Source organism: Typha latifolia, chromosome 4, assembly GCF_019914945.1.
Source record: "Typha latifolia isolate L0001 chromosome 4, TyphaL0001v2, whole genome shotgun sequence".
In the NCBI taxonomy this organism is placed as follows: domain Eukaryota; kingdom Viridiplantae; phylum Streptophyta; class Magnoliopsida; order Poales; family Typhaceae; genus Typha; species Typha latifolia.
In genome coordinates, this window is record NC_133089.1 from 3,825,194 (window position 1) to 3,844,976 (window position 19,783).

The 19,783-nt window shown below is 38.8% G+C and overlaps 4 protein-coding genes across 5 annotated transcripts; 1 reads left to right on the forward strand and 3 right to left on the reverse strand.

The window, feature by feature from the left end:
• Nucleotides 1–211: 211 nt before the first annotated feature.
• Nucleotides 212–3,428, reverse strand: LOC140787061 (anaerobic nitrite reductase Glb1-3-like). The gene is made up of 12 exons (XM_073135811.1): nucleotides 3,318–3,428; nucleotides 3,109–3,225; nucleotides 2,640–2,896; nucleotides 2,425–2,548; nucleotides 2,198–2,314; nucleotides 1,841–2,094; nucleotides 1,645–1,759; nucleotides 1,406–1,522; nucleotides 1,061–1,323; nucleotides 828–942; nucleotides 631–747; nucleotides 212–530 (listed from the first exon to the last, which is right to left on the reverse strand). The coding sequence occupies exons 1-12, from the start codon at nucleotides 3,333–3,335 to the stop codon at nucleotides 387–389; spliced, it is 1,758 nt and encodes a 585-aa protein (XP_072991912.1). The 5' UTR covers nucleotides 3,336–3,428; the 3' UTR covers nucleotides 212–386.
• Nucleotides 3,429–4,904: 1,476 nt separating this feature from the next.
• LOC140787702 (uncharacterized) lies at nucleotides 4,905–9,160 on the reverse strand. Its single transcript, XM_073136786.1, has 14 exons — nucleotides 9,060–9,160; nucleotides 8,866–8,980; nucleotides 8,657–8,773; nucleotides 8,188–8,444; nucleotides 7,973–8,096; nucleotides 7,742–7,858; nucleotides 7,381–7,634; nucleotides 7,155–7,269; nucleotides 6,950–7,066; nucleotides 6,605–6,867; nucleotides 6,369–6,483; nucleotides 6,174–6,290; nucleotides 5,933–6,072; nucleotides 4,905–5,010 (listed from the first exon to the last, which is right to left on the reverse strand). Exons 1-14 carry the CDS (start codon nucleotides 9,158–9,160, stop codon nucleotides 4,905–4,907), a joined length of 2,058 nt encoding a protein of 685 aa, XP_072992887.1.
• Nucleotides 9,161–11,134: 1,974 nt separating this feature from the next.
• LOC140787707 (protein MIZU-KUSSEI 1-like) lies at nucleotides 11,135–11,800 on the forward strand. Its single transcript, XM_073136792.1, has one exon. It carries the CDS (start codon nucleotides 11,135–11,137, stop codon nucleotides 11,798–11,800), a length of 666 nt encoding a protein of 221 aa, XP_072992893.1.
• Nucleotides 11,801–12,130: 330 nt separating this feature from the next.
• Nucleotides 12,131–17,967, reverse strand: LOC140785749 (uncharacterized). 2 transcript variants are annotated; one of them, XM_073133730.1, is made up of 12 exons: nucleotides 16,914–17,967; nucleotides 16,649–16,812; nucleotides 16,453–16,522; nucleotides 16,113–16,199; nucleotides 15,028–15,141; nucleotides 14,403–14,843; nucleotides 13,859–14,271; nucleotides 13,511–13,610; nucleotides 13,362–13,421; nucleotides 13,184–13,270; nucleotides 12,693–12,821; nucleotides 12,131–12,589 (listed from the first exon to the last, which is right to left on the reverse strand). In XM_073133730.1, exons 2-12 carry the CDS (start codon nucleotides 16,732–16,734, stop codon nucleotides 12,281–12,283), a joined length of 1,896 nt encoding a protein of 631 aa, XP_072989831.1. In that variant the 5' UTR covers nucleotides 16,735–16,812; nucleotides 16,914–17,967; the 3' UTR covers nucleotides 12,131–12,280. The 2 variants fall into 2 exon arrangements, with proteins under 2 accessions (XP_072989831.1, XP_072989832.1); XM_073133731.1 differs by having other exon boundaries at nucleotides 16,649–16,808; nucleotides 16,914–17,013.
• Between the last annotated feature and the right edge of the window lie 1,816 nt (nucleotides 17,968–19,783).

The following is a 19,783-nucleotide window of genomic DNA, read 5'->3' on the forward strand; positions in this document are numbered from 1 at the left end:
GTAATTACAGGAAACATTAGCGCAGAGAAAAAGAATCCGTCTTATGGTTTCTTAAGCTCATTGGCATCTATTTGGTATGCAGCATGGCAAATTAGAACGCAGAAAGCTTATAAACCTAGTGGATCTGACTCAGGTCTGGATTATAAACAGAGAAAAAGACTTCCTACTCAGTTTTTACCATTTTCAGTAATAGTTATGCCAACTCTGTTGCTTAATAAGAATTTTTCATCTTTATTTCCATATCGATTCATAAGAAGCCCAATACAGTAGGAAAACATCAAACAGACTCTCTGCAACTCATAGAAAAGAAAATGTTAAGGAACAGATAGACTTGTAATCGATAACATGTTCATGCTTTTAATTTGTTCCATAGAAGTCCCAGTGAATCACAGGGAGGGGTATGCCTTCATTTGTTCCTTAATGGCTGCGACCATGTGGTCATAAGCTTCTCCCCATGCATTCTTCATCTCATTGCTCCACATAAATGGGACTGCCTCCTTTATTGTCTCCAGAAGTGCAAACCTTGTCAGCTGTATACATTTAACAAGAAAACACAGCGGATGAGTGCATGGATAAACTGAATCATCTACTGAAACTATTAGTAGGGAAAATAAAGATTTAAATCCTGACCTCAAAGTGTTCAGTCGTCACACCAGCCTTGAAGTGTGTTTTACCCAGCTTCTTTAGACTTGTCTCTTTGACAACAACCTTGCCTGCGCGGCGCAGTTGTGCTGCAGAGTCGCAAGTCTGCATGATAAAATTTAGATATTTGTAAGAAATGTGGTCTGATTATTATGTAACCATCATGCGTATTGATCAAATTATACCATTGCGAAGACAGTCATAGCATGCCGCTTGAGCTTGGGGTTTTTGTCTAGGGGAACATCAGAATCACGTAGGAAAGAGAAGAGGCCAACTGCTGATGGTGCAATCTCAAAGATCCTAACACCAATACATATAGGTTAAGTGCATGCTCTTATGCCTCAGAAAATCTATGAAACTTAACAACAAAATTAGAGATGCTACATGTCAAACTTATGCAATGGCATTAGATGCAAACCTCAGGAAGAACTTGAGGCCATGGTTTCCTGCATCCTTCTTGATTACTTCCCATGCTTCCAGGACAAGGGCTTCCTTCTCTGCAGTGAAGCCTCTTGTTCCAGAGACAACCACACCATGATCAGGTGTAGCATGGGGTTTCATCTCTTCCTTAATTGCTTCCACAAGTTTATCATAAGCTTTTGCCCATGCATTCTTCATCTCAGGGCTCCACATGTAAGGTACTGCTTCTTTGATTGTGTCTAGCAGTGCATATCTCATAACCTGTAGCAAAAGAAGAATCCATGTAAGAGTAACCAAAACAATGACCTAATTTAAAAGAGATGATACTCCACTGATTCTTTACCTCAAAGTGTTCGCCGATAATACCAGCCTTGGAGTGGGTGGCTCCTAGTTTCGTTAAAGTTGTGTCCTTTACAATGACCTTGCCTAATCTTTGCAGTTGCGCTGCTGAGTCACAGGTCTGCAAAAGTTAAAGTATGTATTAGTAACATGCTTAGTTGATGATGAGTAAATTGTATGTACATTAGCATTCTACGAACAACCTAGAGAAAACAGAGAGAGTAGTAGAGTATTAGCAAGTACCATAGCAAATACAGTCATAGCGTGGCGCTTGAGCTTAGGGTTCTTATCAAGCGGCAAATCAGAGTCACCCAGGAAAGAGAAGAGACCTCTTGCTGATGGTGCAATCTTGAATATCCTAAAGAAATATGTGTCTATTAATGATACAAGCATCTCAAACAAAGTGTCATTAAACATAAGAAAGAAAGAGGAATCATACTTCAAGAAGAACTTGAGTCCTAAGGTAGAAGCATCCTTCCTCATCTCATTCCATGAATCCTCGACGAGGGCTTCTTCATCTTGGCTGAAACTTGTTGGCTTGTAAAGAAGCTCAGCTTTTGGTACTGGCTTCATCTCTTCCTTAATAGCTGCAACCAGCTGGTCATAAGCTTCTGTCCATGCATCCTTCAGCTCATTGCTCCACATATATGGAACTGCATCTTTTATTGTGTCCAAAAGTGCAAACCTCATTACCTGTAGTGAATCAGACAGTTTAATTATCATTGAACTTAGTTGTTGTATTATGAAATAAGACATTTATGTATGTGATGTTAATGTAAAAATTGGATGTCTTTACCTCAAAATGTTCATTTGTTACGCCAGCCTTGGAGTGTGTGGCTCCTAATTTCTTCAAAGTTGTTTCCCTTACAAAAACCTTACCCAACCTCTGTAGCTGCACTGCAGAGTCGCAGGTCTGGGAAAAAAAATTAAGTGCAGAAATTAGGAAAATGCTTCAATGGCATGATGAATAAAAGTCCTAGATACTCTACAAGATATTATGATATTTAATCAGGGAGCATTTACCATGGAAAATACGGTCATAGCGTGGCGTTTGAGCTTAGGATTTTTGTCGAGAGGAACATCAGAGTCTTCAGAGTCTCTCAGGAAAGAGAAGAGACGGCTTGATGATGGAGCGATCTCGAATAGCCTGAAAATTGTAAATTTGAAGCGAAAATAGAGTAAGGCAATATGATTGCTAGGTAGAAGGATAAAAGTAAAAGATGGAATAAGAATCATACCTCAAGAAAAATTTGAGTCCTAAGCTAGCAGCATCCTGTTTCATCACATCCCAAGAATCTAGCACCAGTGATTCTTTCTCTTTAGTGAATACTTTAGCCTCTGATCCATAAACTGCAACTTTAGGGAGGTGTCTCATTTCTTCCTTGATAGCTGCAACTAGCTGATCATAAGCTTCTGCCCATGCATTCTTCAACTGAGGAGTCCACATATATGGAACTGCCTCTTTTATCGTTTCCAAAAGTGCAAACCTCATCACCTACATCAGAAGAAGAATACTGATCAACTATACCACCTTAGTATATGCATTAATAACTTTGGGGCTTCTTTTATCTTAGATTGAAGAAAGCTCTGAAACATTTTGCATTCTGTTTTTCTAGTACTCGTTTCTGTTTAAGCACTGCCTAAAATTAATCTAGAAAAGTGAATTAGGTAAATTAAAAATAAGTAATATATAACGATCCTAATTACCTCAAAGTGTTCATTGAGTATACCAGCTTTGGAGTGAATGGCTCCAAGATTCTTCAAAGTTGTCTCCCTCACAATTACCTTACCCATCTTTCGCAGTTGTGCTGCAGACTCGCAAGTCTGTAGAAGAAGATCATAAGACAATTAAGATATGCATCTATATATGACGACGCTAAGTATTCGTAAGCTCTTAATTAAGAAGAAGAACACACCATAGCAAACACAAACATGGCATGGCGTTTAAGCTTAGGGTTCTTTTCGAGCGGCACACTGGAGTCCCGCAGAAAAGGGAAGAGGCCACTAGCTGATGGTGCAATCTCAAAAATCCTGAGACCATTGGATAGCACTAATTAGTAAGTAAGTAGACATGCCAATCTTAATTACATAGCAAGATCAAACTACGTACTTCACGAAAAACTGCAATCCAAGGTCAGCTGCATCCTGCTTCATGACATCCCATGATTCAAGAACAAGGGCCTCCTGCTCGGCGGTGAAACGAATCGCCATTTGTGCCTGCTTTTCCTACTTGTGGGTCTACGTTTGTTAGTTTGTTGCTGCCTGAGCTTTGGTGGTTTGGAGGATGAAGAATGGATGGGTTTAAATAGGTGGGGACTTGGAGCTTGGAACCAATAGCAAAATACCGTACTGTCAAAGCTGGAAGAGTAGGATATAGTAGACGTGCACCCCAAAAACCACCTGAGTTCGGTAGATGGAGGGCCAAAACCGTGTGCAGTATCTGGGTTATATGGTGAAGACAAGCATATATATATATATATATGCATGTCAAGCAGTACTCCTTAGACAAACAAAACTGGCTCGGTCGTGCATTCTCTTTGAACGCATTATCATTATATATACTCTATGAACGAGAGATGGAGAAATGATACTACTCGATCCCAATTAAAAAAACGAGAGCACATGAGATTGGCTTCACGATCCAGCGCTAGATTTAGTATGAGGTACTTTTATTTGCAAAATACTGGCTCCAGTACTCGCCCACGACGGCGGAGCCACCATCAATAGCCATTGTCAAGATGGAATTCTTCCACTTAATTTCCTTTTGGGAGGTTGCTTAATGCTATACCCCGCAGATATAACAGTGAGAAGATCGAACCAACTGAAGGGATAAAAATCAAAATAAGACATGGGATTTACGTATAATAGATTTGTCTCTTAAGATGCATGTTATGTTAGAGAGATCTCGTTGTGACATGTTCAAGCACTTTTCCTTGATTACAGTAGTACCATGTTTGAAACTTTTGTACAGATAACATAATCCTGTTTGCCATGAATATTTTAAGGGTGTGAGATGGCTGTCCACTCTTGTAATGCCTTAAAAAATTGTATTCAGATATAGAAGTTAGTGAGTGAATATGGATTATTATTTTCTTTTCCCGTATATATAACTGAGTGTGGAAGTTTATTAAAATTACCTTACATTTTGCATTTATGTCATCCACACACTGCTATATGGATATTTATAATTCAATCTGTGCATTTATTTTTAATGCTTTAAAAATACCATGAGTTAGTTTTAACCTAACTATATAACAAAATAAAGAACATTCCTTATTTTTGAAAGTATAAATACTACAATACCTAAAGTACTCCTTATTTGATCAGAATTATGCTTATAGTGCATATATGTAAGACAGTATATTGCATAATTAATGCATATTGTATTTTTTGCTGTCACTACAAATTAATGTAGTAGTCCATCACATATATGTTCTTCAAGTCCAACACCATAGATGGTACTTGATAATATCACACATAAACATAGATATAAGTATTACATGTCAATCATGTCCATATAATTGTATCTCAAAAATAGTGTCAACATTTGAAGGGCCTGGTACAGTAGCTGGTTCGGAAGAACCTGTGGCGGCGAACCCATTTTCTTGTCTGCCCAAAATGTTACAGGCATAAGCAGTTCGCAAACCCTTAAAATTAATCTTTAATTGTCCTCTCTAAAAGCCTTCTGTAAGAAACAAGACCTTCTGGACATTCATACCTGGAATTTCATGCTTAGGGACAAACATTCTTATATGTCTTTATTTTCGGTTGTCAGTTTTCATTGTCTCCAATTGATAATTCATTATTACATTCTTTGTTTAATGCATGCCTTTTTAATAGGCTATCAACAAAATTTTCGGATGCATCATTGCTAATGTGGTACTTCTTTTTCTAACTTTTGTTAATTTTTGACATCCTACATACTAGAGGAAGTTTGCTGACAAGTATCTATCAAGTTTATATAGTCAAGGTGTCATAAGCATACTAAATGTTATCACTATTCAAGTTTATAATGCTGTTGCTACTTGTATCAGAAGGCTTAATATTTTCATTAGATTTATTAGATGCAAAAGCATCACGTCAGGTGACAATATCTCACTAGGAAATCATTGGTGAAGTATACAAATCTCTTGTACCGACATTGTATATATTTAATGTTACTTTGGTAAGTGGTAAAAAAACTACTAGCCACAAATTTTTATCAATATAATATAATAATAAATATAGGAGGAAATATTATTATAAACATTTATCATGATAGCTCGAGCTTCACCATTAGGTGCCATTGACTAATGCAAGATGTCGTAGCTCAAGTCATCCACCAACATTCAGTATTTCATTCTAAGCATTTTTCGTAAAGTTCTTACCATTTCATATGTTTTTCTATTGAATTCATAGGAAGCCCGGTACAATAGAAAGACATCAAACACACTCTCTCTGCAAGAAAAGAAGATGGAAAGAAACAGTAACACTCATAATTGATAACATCTCCATGTTTTTTATTTGCTCCATATAAATCCAGTGTTTTTACAGGGAAGGGTATGCCTTCATCTGCTCCTTAATGGCTACAACCAGGTGGTCATAAGCTTCTCCCCATGCATTCTTCATCTCATTGCTCCACATAAATGGGATTGCCTCCTTTATTGTCTCCAGAAGTGCAAACCTTGTCAGCTGTACAAATTACCAGAACACAATGGATGAGTGCATGGATATCCAAACTGAATCATCTTAAAAAACTATTAGTTGGGAAAAATAAAGATTTAAATCCTGACCTCAAAGTGTTCTGTCGTCACGCCAGCCTTGAAGTGTGTTTTGCCCAGCTTCTTTAGACTCGTCTCTTTGACGACAACCTTGCCTGCGCGGCGAAGTTGTGCTGCAGAGTCGCAAGTCTACATGACAAGATTTAGATTTGTAAGAAATGTGATTTGATTACTATGCAATCATCACACATGTTTGTCAAATTATACCATGGCGAAGACAGTCATAGCATGTCGCTTGAGCTTGGGGTTTTTGTCCAAAGGAACATCAGAATCACGTAGGAAAGGGAAGAGACCAGCTGTTGATGGTGCAATTTCAAAGATCCTGACACCAAGACGTATATGTTAAGTGGCTGATCTTATGCTAGCTATGGAAATCCGTGTTATTTAGCAACAAAATTAGACATGGTAGATATCAAACTCTTGCAACGGTGTTATATACAAACCTCAAGAAGAATTTGAGGCCAAGGTTTCCTGCATCCTTCTTGATTACTTCCCATGCTTGCTGCACAAGTCCTTCTTTCTCTGCGGTGAAGCCTCTTGTTATGGAGACAACCGCACCATGATCAGGCGCAGCGTGGGGTTCCATCTCTTCCTTAATGGCTTCCACAAGCTTGTCATAAGCTTTTGCCCACGCATTCTTCATCTCGGGGCTCCACATGTAAGGGACTGCTTCTTTGATTGTGTCTAGAAGTGCATATCTCATGACCTGTGGCAAAAGAAGTATCCTTGTAGGAGGAACCAAAACAATGACCTTAATTTAACAGGGCTGGTACTCTACTGATTCTTACTTCAAAGTGTTCGCCGGTAATACCAGCCTTGGAGTGGGTGGCTCCTAGTTTTGTTAAAGTTGTATCCTTTACAATGACCTTACCTAATCTTTGCAGTTGCGCTGCGGATTCGCAAGTCTGCAGAATTCATAGTATCTATCAGCGTTATGCTTTGGTGATCATGAGTTAACTGTACATATATTAGCTTAATTTCTATGAACAATACCATAGCGAATACAGTCATAGCATGGCGCTTGAGCTTAGGATTCTTCTCAAGCTGCAAATCAGAGTCGCCCAGGAAAGAGAAGAGGCCCCTTGCTGATGGTGCAATCTGAAATATCCTGAAGAATTATGTGTGTATTAGTGATACAAGTATATCACTTAAGTTGTTATTTAAAATAAGAAAACAACAAGAGGATTGATCAAAAGTGACGAGGAAAGAGGAATCATACTTCAAGAAGAACTTGAGTCCTAAGTTGGAAGCATCCTTCCTCATCTCATTCCACGAATTCTCGACGAGGGCTTCTTCATCTTGGCTGAAACTCGTTGGCTTGTATAGAAGCTCAGCTTTTGGTACTGGCTTCATCTCTTCCTTAATAGCTGCAACCAGCTGGTCATAAGCTTCTGTCCATGCATCCTTCAGCTCATTGCTCCACATATATGGAACTGCATCTTTTATTGTGTCCAAAAGTGCAAACCTCATCACCTGTAGTGAATTAGACAGTTTAATTATAATCTGTTCTGATGGAACTTAGTTGATGTAGTATAGACATTGAAGTATGCGATGTTAATGTAAAAATCGAATGCCTTTACCTCAAAGTGTTCATTTGTTACGCCAGCCTTGGAGTGTGTGGCTCCTAGTTTCTTCAGAGTTGTCTCCCTTACGAAAACCTTACCCAACCTCTGTAGCTGCACTGCAGAGTCGCAGGTCTGCGGAAAAAAAAACAAGTGCAGAAATCTTCATGAGAGAAGTCATATATACGTACAAGATATCATAATATTAACCATGGGACTTTATAAGAGAAAAAGAATGAGAGGCATTACCATGGAAAATACGGTCATAGCGTGGCGTTTGAGCTTAGGATTTTTGTCAAGAGGAACATCAGAGTCTTCAGAGTCTCTCAGGAAAGAGAAGAGACGGCTTGATGATGGAGCGATCTCGAATAGCCTGAAAATTGTAAATTTGAAGCGAAAATAGAGTAAGGCAATATGATTGCTAGGTAGAAGGATAAAAGTAAAAGATGGAATAAGAATCATACCTCAAGAAAAATTTGAGTCCTAAGCTAGCAGCATCCTGTTTCATCACATCCCAAGAATCTAGCACCAGTGATTCTTTCTCTTTAGTGAATACTTTAGCCTCTGATCCATAAACTGCAACTTTAGGGAGGTGTCTCATTTCTTCCTTGATAGCTGCAACTAGCTGATCATAAGCTTCTGCCCATGCATTCTTCAACTGAGGAGTCCACATATATGGAACTGCCTCTTTTATCGTTTCCAAAAGTGCAAACCTCATCACCTACATCAGAAGAAGAATACTGATCAACTATACCACCTTAGTATATGCATTAATAACTTTGGGGCTTCTTTTATCTTAGATTGAAGAAAGCTCTGAAACATTTTGCATTCTGTTTTTCTAGTACTCGTTTCTGTTTAAGCACTGCCTAAAATTAATCTAGAAAAGTGAATTAGGTAAATTAAAAATAAGTAATATATAACGATCCTAATTACCTCAAAGTGTTCATTGAGTATACCAGCTTTGGAGTGAATGGCTCCAAGATTCTTCAAAGTTGTCTCCCTCACAATTACCTTACCCATCTTTCGCAGTTGTGCTGCAGACTCACAAGTCTGTAGAAGAAGATCATAAGACAATTAAGATATGCATCTATATATGACGACGCTAAGTATTCGTAAGCTCTTAATTAAGAAGAAGAACACACCATAGCAAACACAAACATGGCATGGCGTTTAAGCTTAGGGTTCTTTTCGAGCGGCACACTGGAGTCCCGCAGAAAAGGGAAGAGGCCACTAGCTGATGGTGCAATCTCAAAAATCCTGAGACCATTGGATAGCACTAATTAGTAAGTAAGTAGACATGCCAATCTTAATTACATAGCAAGATCAAACTACGTACTTCACGAAAAACTGCAATCCAAGGTCAGCTGCATCCTGCTTCATGACATCCCATGATTCAAGAACAAGGGCCTCCTGCTCGGCGCTGAAACGGATCGCCATTGGTGCTTGCTTGCTGTGTGTTTGTTAGAGCCTGTTGATTTGGAGGATGGAGAATAGAAGGGCTTAAATAGGCAAGGATTTGGAACATAGAATCACTAGCAAAATATATAATAGTAATGTCAAAGTTGGAAGAATAGGACTGGAGACGTGCACTCCAGAACCCATCTTAGTTTGCTAGATGAGCCCAAAACCATGTGCAGTATCTGGGTTATGCCGTGAACAAAAGCATATATCAATGTCAAAGTCGTGCAATCTCTTAGAATGCATAACCATTCGAGAAAGAGTGGTCACTACTCGTAAAGAAGGAAGCCACAAGCATTGCATTATGTATGGATTCTGTAATATTCTAAACAAGTGGAGTCAGTTTATTTTAGAAGCTCCGAGCTGTTTGATCTTAGTTGAATTGATAAAAAGAAAAAGATGTACAAGTTACAGCATCAGACTAGCATAGCAAGTGCATCGCCATGCACGATCTTCCTACCTTTTAGATTTAATAATATTCATTGGTGATCAGGACTAGCAAGAACCTCGAGATTACTCTGCTCATGACTGTAACATAGATCAGGATCATGATTTTTTTTTTCTTGTGGGGAGAATTATAAGTGAGATAGTTAACTCTTTAACGATCATTCCGGAAGTCGGATAATTCCCACTTGGACCCTTCGTGCAGACATTACTCGCCTAACTCCTATCAAAATAATTAATTAAGCCACATCTTGCCATAAGCACATAGACTCTAGATTCCAGATTGCCAATGCATGGCATTACCTCTTACCAGCTACCAATTCTAAGTACACAGCTCAGAATGAATTAAAGATCAGTCAGTGGCATTCCTGAAACAATAGTAGTATCAAACGAATATAATCCTCTCAACTTTGCATGATGGTAGGATTAACATTAGGAATGCTGTTAATTCCTAATGTTGCTCCTACGACCAATATAGTTGGTTTCTCTCTCTCTCTCTCTCTCTCTCTCTCTCTCTCTCTCTCTCTCTCTCTCTTATATACATTCGGTACCGGTTTTCAGTAAGCGAGGCTAAAAAGTCATAACGAAGTAGTTAGGTTCACAGACATTTCATTTTCTTTGTCAAATTGAATATGAAAGGTAAACCATTCACGAGAGATTGCGTTCAAATCTATCATATTTGAATCAAAATGATAAATAAAAATACAAAATTTAAATCTCTCTCTCCAATCCATGTAAATTTATATTTTGTCACAAAGTATAGTTAAAGCCCAGATAATTTTTTCTTTCTCTTAGAAAGAGGATTCAAATCTGATATATTTGATTCAAAATTACAGGAGAGTTTACTTTGAACATGTAGCTTGAAGATAACATAGTTTATTTAGTCACTTCGCCACCATCCGCTTCGCTGCCGCCGCCTCTAATAAAGCTCGGGCTCGGCTCAGGCTCAGTTTGAGCTCGGTCTAACTCGACTCGAGTTAAACTGAGCCGAGCCTAAGCCTAAATTTAAAGCTCGAAATTAATTTTGAGCCGAGTCCGAGCTCGAACTGGCTTGCTCAGGAGGCTCTGCTCGTTTACTCCCTAGGTCAATCTAGGGCTAAACTTGATTAATTTTATAAATGATTTTTTGTCATGATTCTTCTAAAGCTTGCATGTGACAAATGGGTTACATATGGACTGAGATCTCTGTGATAGATGAGACCCAGTGGGCCCTTCTGTTATATACTTATTTAAGGCCGGGGGTACTTATCATGTGATCTGCACCGCCTTTAAACGTATCAACACGAGTAAATTTTCTTTCGCCGCCCAAATGATAAATATTATTAGGACGAGACAAGTATTATCTTCATATTAATCCATTATTATTCGGAAAAACTAGGATTAGTTAGTTAGTTAGCAGGATAGTAGCAAACAAGCATAAGATACGTTATCAGACTCCTATATTCTCTCCCTTGCTACGTCACCAATTTTGGGGTTTCTTCACCATTCGCACTTCACGTACGTATGGTCATGGCCGCCAGGACACTACCCAAGCGACGAGAAGAAGGAGGAGGAGACGAGGACGATCACGTGACGGAGGGTTGGTGGAGCCAACTCCGTTGGCTCATGGGCCTAGTGCTCCTCCCGTGCCGGCCCATCACCTTCCCGGCCGTCCTCTCGCCACGTGCCGCCGAGGCCTCCTCCGTTACGGGCACCCTCCTCTTCCCCCACGACGGCGCCCACCTCAAGCTCACCACCACCCTCTGCCTCCAAGAACTGGGGCCGTCGGGCCCCACGCTCCTCCTCCTCGACCTCCCCGTGGGCGCCCGCGAGCTCTCCCTCGCGGGTCGGATCGCGCTCGAGTGCGACCGGGATCCGGCCCGGTCGAGTGGGGGCCCACTTCTTTCGGAGCCCATCTGGAGGGTGTACTGCAACGGGAGGAGGGCGGGGTTCGGGTGCAGGAGGGAGGCGGCCACGGAGGCGGAGGAGTGGGCCCTACGGGCTGTGCGGGCGGTGTCGGCCGGGGCGGGGAAGCTTACGGCGAAGGTAGGAGTGGGTGGGAGTGGGGTGGTGTTTGCTTACTTTAGGGGGAGGTTTGAGAGGGTGGTGGGCTCCGCCGACTCGGAGACGTTTCATCTGGTGCAGCTCACCGGGTGGCTGGGCTACGACCTCAGCCTCTTCTTCCTCCGGCTATGATTGACTTCAGTGAAAGTGCAGTCTTATCTTTCATCTCTCCCCACGTAGAGAGAGTACCGGCTGTCAGAAAAACGAACAAGTTGTGAGGGTAGTTCTGCTCTTATTCATTTTTCATTTGGAACTTAATCTTGTACCATTAAGAGGTAAGAGTGTCTAAATTTTTATCATTAACGTTCATAGTGCAAATATATGTTAGCTAGTTTCTTTTACACTCTATTAGTAGGGTGCTTATGGATTAAGGTTGTGGCCCTATCATTAAGCTCATGCAAAAGTCCTGGATAAACAAATATGTCGACAAGTAGACCTCTTCTTCCACCATACATACACATATTCTGGAGATGAACTATACTATATTCATGCAATATTTTGTCATTCTCATGTATCCATCCTCTGTACAAGCTAGATGAAAACCACACACAAGAAGAAAAATTGAAGATGGAGGGCAGTCTTTTTGTGCAAACAAGCACTAGAAGATGTTATTTATAAGAACTCTGCCGACTCTCTTGGTACCAAGTATCTGAATGTGAAGTTGTGAGGTATCCATTCGATGAGCTTGCGAGATCTGCCTTCCTGGCATTTATACATGGCTATCCGTAGAGTCACGGGAAGATAGCGCTCGATCATATTCAACGATTCCTGCAAACTTAAATTGGCAGCTTTTGTGTAGGATTCTATAATCTTTGGTAAAAGAATTTTCTGCTCTTTATGTATTCTGATGTTGGCTCGAATGTGCTCTTCTTTTGCTGATTCCAGCTGCTGGTACAATCTCTTGGGATTATATATCCTCACCTAATTCGCCATAACGATATCCATAGGTAAGAGGATTGCAAATAAAAAATGACCTCTCCCTCTGAGTAGCTCCCTGAGCAGTTCAAACTTTTTTAATGCTTACCGCAGGATCTGAGTAGCTCCCTGAACAGAGTGCAAAATGTAGTAGTGGTTCAGGGTGCTCGATGGCGTAATCCTGGCACTCATCTCTATCTTTGGATTGAAATCTTGAGTAGAGTAATAGCCGAAGCCACTGCAAGTTATTTAAAAAAAAAATCCAGAAATAATTTTCATCTAGCATTACAGGGATACATCAGAGCTTAATCACATCGGTGATGCAGATCAAGTGACAAATAATTTATATGTGATTCGCACAGAGAAATTAACAAAGGGAAATCGAAAAAAAAATTTGTAATATATTCACTATTATAATCAGATAACATACAAAGCTGCTGGAATTTTCAGGTAACCTTGTATATTTTCATGATGCTGCTGGAATTATAATCAGATAACCTTGTCAATTTTAAGGTTGTCTACAATGAAATAAAAAAGCGTAAGGAGAACTAAATGCTCTTGCATGACTATTGCATGGTAGTAAGAAATATATAATCACACCTGTCCAGGAGGATGTATACAGCATCTCAAGATTGGACCTTGTATCATCTCTGCATTTACACTCCTACCATTGATAATATATGTGATCTGTGGGGGAAGAAAGGAAGATTCTGTCAAACTAACTGAATATAACCACCGGATAGAAAAGAAAATGAAACATCCTAATGTTTGATTTCACCTTGGTGAGCAACAATATCCGTTTCGTACTACTTTGTGGAATGCCATATTCTAAATGTGCCTGAGAGGCAATAATGAGATGATGAGACTTTATTCTGCATGTCAGAGAAAAAAAAAACAAATAGGAAAGAACAATTAAATAATGGTTACATGCATCATCATGGCATTGTGTATGTTGATCCAGAAAGCAAGCTTCTCTTCATTCTTCATTTCACTAGGATTAACTGCTTCCAGCTTATCAACTAGTGACCTGTAACAAAAGTAACAACTTTCTGTTTGCAAATAACCTTGTCAAAGGAAAGAAATGAACAAATTGGACCTGCGAGCAGTTTGATCGCTCAATTAGGTCATACTTCCCCACACATATGTATTGTCTCACTCAAATATTTCAGAAAGATAGGTGATAATTTGGGAACATAGCAGTTCATTTAAGGGGTAGACACATATTTCCAAAGAAAAATGAAATTGACAAATAGCAAGAGGAATATATTTACTCACTTATAGTTGTGCAGCATAGTTTCAACATCACTGAACCTCTTAGATTCTTTACAAATAGCAGAAACTTCCATCATTGTGTGATAAGGTCCACTGAAGTCAATTAATCCATCAGCCTGGAAAGTATTATCGATCTGTCTCCCAAGAGTAGATCCTCTTTTATAGCTGGGGCTCCATAAATCCCCAGCATAGTGTGAAGAACATGCACTAACTGATGAGAAGGATGAACTGGGAGAAGAAGACTTGAGACCATGATATACCAGAGGACTATCTTTGAGTCTACAATATATGGCAGCCATGCATCTGACCATATCTTCAGATAGTTTGCTAGGTGTCTCAGGAATGTGATCAGCAATTCTGGTGCCAAGATGTTCTGCTAAGCTTACTATTCCTTGTGAATCAACAATCCTCCCATCCTGTTAAATTATCAAGAAAAAAAATATGAGTAGAGTGGATTAAAGGGAATCAAAATTAATAAGATAGTCTGTAAAGTGTAAACAAAGAGACAAGAAATTCAGAGCATGTACAAAAATAGTATTTCAGCTACCTCTAGAAATGACAATGGCAGTGTATGGCATGCCTTAAGGGCTCTAGATAGATTTTTCGCTGAAGGTGATAATCTAGCTGAACATACTGATCGTTGCAAGAGCGAGGAATGGCTGCGATTAACTCCAAGACTGTGCTTGTCCTGACACAGAACACCAGAATTGTCGCTCTGAAAACTTGTGGCCGACTTACGTGGTAGGATTATCCTACTAGACTGAACTGATAGATTCTGTTTTCGGGGTGAGAAATCAAGTGTCGATGACTCTGTAAGCTTTTCTGAGAGCGAGCTCATTGGTTTCTTATTGTCATTCATATCAGCAGCAGGAGATAAATGGGTTATTTGCTGTTCAAAAGCTTTCCGGTAGAGTGACAGCAGATGTTGTTCCAAGTACATCACCTCTAACTCTAATATTGCGATCTCCTTTATTAGCTTCTTGGTAGGCTGAACCATATAGAAAGTAGGCATATCAGCCAATCCAAGGATAACAATCTAATATCAGGTAAATTTTAAATTAAAAATGCAGACTCAAATAATAAGGAGAAGTATATTTACTATCATAATTTTTAAACAAAGAATACAGCAACAATGGAGCATTATGAGAGAAGAAAAAGAAGAAATTAGTTACCTTCGGGATGGAACTATCATTGGAAAAAGAAGAACAAGACTTATGACCTAATCCTTTTTCAAGAGCATGCCGTACCGCAAACTGATCTTGTAGCCGTTTCTCAAGTTGCTGAATCTGCATCAATTGAGATAAAAAGTACATTCTAATCAAAGAATTGGAGCATTTTACACATTTTCACGTAACTTTGTTACTACCACCTACACAAGTACAAGAATGTAAAATAATCAGGAGGTACTAATCAGAAATTCAGGTTCCTCTTCATTTTTCAAATGCACAGAGGTTGAGCCTCATCAGAAGATACCCTTAGGGTCAAGATAGAATTCCAATTAACAAGCCAGCTAAATTTTCTTTTTCTGTACTTGGAATAGTTCTTATATGTGAGCACTGTATTGCTACCTTGTCTTCCGCAGAGCATTGAGCACCATGTTTCATTGTAAATCTTTTGGACCCTGATGCAGATACTGTATTCTAGCCGTTATCCTGAAATCTCATCTCTTATTATATGATTTTTCTGATTATACTTCACAGATCTTTTGCTGCCGCAAGCACTAGGCATCTGCCTAACAAATTCCTGCTGCCTGTCTACTTTTCGCAGTTTATAAAACTTTTCTATTAATTCAATCTTCCATTATAGTTTTAGATCAGGGGGTCACCCAGTTCTGACACACTACCATGATAGCATTGCACAGCAACAATTAGTCCTTTTATGCAGTATACTGCAGATGCATGATGAACTGCATTATGGACCTAAATACTCTGTGTGTTACCACGTCAACTTTTGCAGGTATGCGTTTGAAGTAAATCTCATATCAAATAAATGCTTACTTTACCTCAGAGTAGTATATCAAATAAGCAGGCCCATAGTCGATATCACCCATAAGTTCTTACAACTGATAGTTCAGTATTATGAGATGTTTGACAACTTATTTAGATATGGCATGTTCGATAGCCATATTTCCCAGCTTAGAGAAGAAATTTCAGTAGGCAACTGATTGCCCATATTATCTCTTCAGAAGAACTTAAAACTGTCATAATCATGTAGTCAGATAGGATTTCACTAATGCTATATAATTTTCTTTGTTTACCTCTTGCTTTAAAGAGCTTGGGACCCCTGTGGAAACTAATTGTCCATCTTCTTTTATGCCACCTTCACCCTTGTCTTCTCCAACATCCTTGCAAAACAAAACCAAATCTATGATGAACAACTTTCTATATTCTTGGCCTACAAGAACTAGGAAGGACCCCTCAAGCAATTGAACTAAAATTGCTAGAAAATAAAGCTATAATGACTGCTTAAAAACTAATGCCAAAAGGATAACAAAATGGAGCATTAGTTTCCACGCAAAGAATAAAACTTACTTGATCTACTATTAACTAACACAAGAAGATGCAGGATTCAGGAAAAAGAGAAGAAAAATATATTACCTGCTTGAGATAATGGAAAGACTTGAGAGTTGAGCACAACTTTTCTTTTCTCAGTCTATTGTCACAATCACTGTCATCACATACAACCAACGTCAAGAAAGATCGGAAGAATATAACCTTCCTATAGCAGCATTTAATCTCTCTTTAAAATCAAAATCAAGTACTGAATCAACTAAGAGAAGAACAAAATTGCGACCTCTTTAAGCGTTTGTGCACGGAAGAGATTACTGTAGTCGAGTCCATTTGTTGCAGAGAAGAATCTTCACATATCTCTACCTGCATTTTGCAGTTGCAACTCACTTCCAATCCAATCCAATCCAATCCAATCCTATGAAGAACTTAAGGACCTCATGAAGCTTCCTGACCATGGGATGTAAATAACACTCAAAAGACCTTAAAGAGATGATGGAATAAAACATAAAAGAAAGTTAGCAGGTGACAAAGTAAAAGGTAGTAGTTACCACTCCAATAGTTGTTGAACAGATCAACTAAATTCGATTCTACAAAAGGCCTTATTGCTTGAAGGTGATCTTTCCTTGGAACTTGGTTCGTCAAAATAGCCACCACCCAATGCAACTGAGGGCTTAACTGTGACTCATTTTATAGGAATCCCAGTGTCCATTTGACCACTACATCTTCTAGGAAACAAAATAATAATTAATTACTATGATCGGTGACCACATAATAGCTCCAATATGCAATAAACTTTCTAGTAAGAATACCTGCTTCTTTTTCAACTATAAGAATATACTAAGTCCAGTTGCACATGTGGTTGTTTGGAGACATCTCTATTTTGTATTACAGAATTAATTAACTAGATAAAATGCATGTGATTTGGCTTTCTTTTGCATGATTTCTTCCTCCATACAGCTGAAGTCAGTGTGTCAGGCTAGTGGACACAATGCTGCATGCAGGCTGCAGCTGAGGCTTGTTTATCTCAGTACTCATTGATTGGGTTTTGTCTTTTAACCAAGGTCACACTCTGCAGTTTGACATCTCCTGAGGAAAAAGCCTGTGTTTTATCTGAAATATAGTAATCATGTGAGCAAGAACTATTGCCTATCTCTCTGCCCGAAACTTAATCTTATAACGGGAAAAATATATTTTACTCCTTGTGGTTAGTTTAAAATTTAAAGTCTCTTTTAGATCTTTGATTTGTCTACTTTTCTCATAGTTTTAACCTATCATTTCTTCCATCTCAAATCTCTCTCAATTTTATAGTTTGGGTATTACAAATCTCCCCGAAAAAAAATGGAAGATAAAAGGTAAAAAGGATAAAAGCTTAATTGTTTTGATGAAGAATTATCTTTACCATTAGCTTTGGGCAGAAAAACTAAAAACTGTATATAAATATAAATAAAATAAAAAAACTACAACAGGACTAAGTGACACAAACAATAAATTCAGATGACTATGCTCTAAAATTTAGCCTAACCACAGAGATGTAAATTATAATTGTACCCTTTTACCATTAATCACCATTGTCCTACTACAGTTTTCATAAGACCTTGCATGATCCAATTGCACTAAGCCATTAATCAATCTATTCTTACCCAAACATTTTTTTAATTATACTTTCCGGGTATCAAATACTCCCATTATTTTGATATATATATATATATGTAAAGGTACATGGGACCTATAAAATTACCATGTTGCATTCAATTATGGATAAATAAGGAACTAAGATGCTTTAGTAAAGCAGCTTCTAAAGGATAACTAAGATGCTCAGATTGTCCTGTATGGGATTGGGAAGTTCTGTTTGTCTCAGAATCCACTACTTAATATGATTTTGTCTGCTTGAATCTTTAGTGAACCCTTCCAAAACAACACCACCCTACCTGTTTCCTTCCAGTGAGAAGAACGCATCTGTAATGCTTTTGGAGAAGAAAAATAGAACAGCCTAACCCAGCTATAAACCTGTGTCTTTTTGTGAGCATTATAGCTGAAACAAGTGCTTTGCAAGCATTCATAATAATTGTTTTGGCTGGAATTATTTTTCTTTATAAACTTGAATTACATTCATGGCCACAACTCCGTTCCAAGTTGTGAGATTCTTGAGCATTAATGACACCTTAAAATACGTGACACCAAGATAACCTTCAAGATTTATTAGTTAACCAAGTAGGATAAAGATATTATTACACGACAGACATGCTCGAGGTTTCATGTGCTCCGAGAGCACCCAAATACCCAATGGCCTTCGTCTACTGTGTAGGAGAACTCACCTTTGAGATTAAGATCCAGAAAGATGCCATTGGCCATAGAGCTGTCTGAGAATAATTAATCCTAGTCCTTCGGTTTTATTCAGAAGGTCAAATGGCTGCAGGATTCATAACATACATTGGCTTTGCTGTTCATTTAGAATAATCTATGCAATTAGAAGTGATACACTTTCTTGGAACAATTAGCTACGCACTTGTTAGATAACAACAAGTTAATCTCGTCGTTCTTGTTAAGATACTCCTATGTGCATGCGTAGATGTGCTACGTGTATCATTTGTCAGATCTAGAAACACAAAAGGCTAGAAGCAATTTAGTCTAAACTATGCTTACGTTCTGACAATACTTAGTACTTCAAGAAATGCAGTTTTACACAGATTTGCTAGTGACCGTAAGAAAATTAGAAAGCTCTAAATATATAGTAGACTTCTTTGCGAATTAGACCCACAAAAAGTTCCGAACTAATTCGTAGGGTAGAAGACCAGTACATCGTTATCGAGAAGAGCAAACGAGGTCAGCGGGAATCAGGGTCTCGTATCTCGAGGTCTACAGCTCCTCGGATGTATGTCTGAAACACACACACACACACACACACACACACGGGGAGAGAGAGAGAGAGAGAGAGAGAGAGAGAGAGAGAGAGAGAGAGAGAGAGAGTAAACGTTATCATCTGCTTCCATAGTTGAATAAAACTTGTCTTGACGTGTGAGATTTTTGGAGACGCCTCTCCATTGTCTTGTCTTTTGCTCCAAGAGATTACTTCCCTCCTGAGGAAAATTTTCCATTATGCAATACTCTGTTTCCTCTGCCGAAATGAAAACAGAGGGGTTTGGGAAAGTTAGCTCCTTCAGGGCTAGAATGAGCTAGTGTAGACTGTAATTACACCAAGATGAACAGTATGTAAAATTGTTGTACTGCATTTTTATGTCTACAAGTTTCTCATTTGGCTTTTCTGACGAAGATAGTGGCCAAAATATAGTCTTTGAATATAATTTCATAATTCGATTCTTTGAGACTGGCGGCCAACCATCAGAAACTTGAAAGAGGTGTTAGAATTAAAGCTTTGAGATGGTATTAGGTGAAGACTTGCTCTGATATCTTTAAAGCC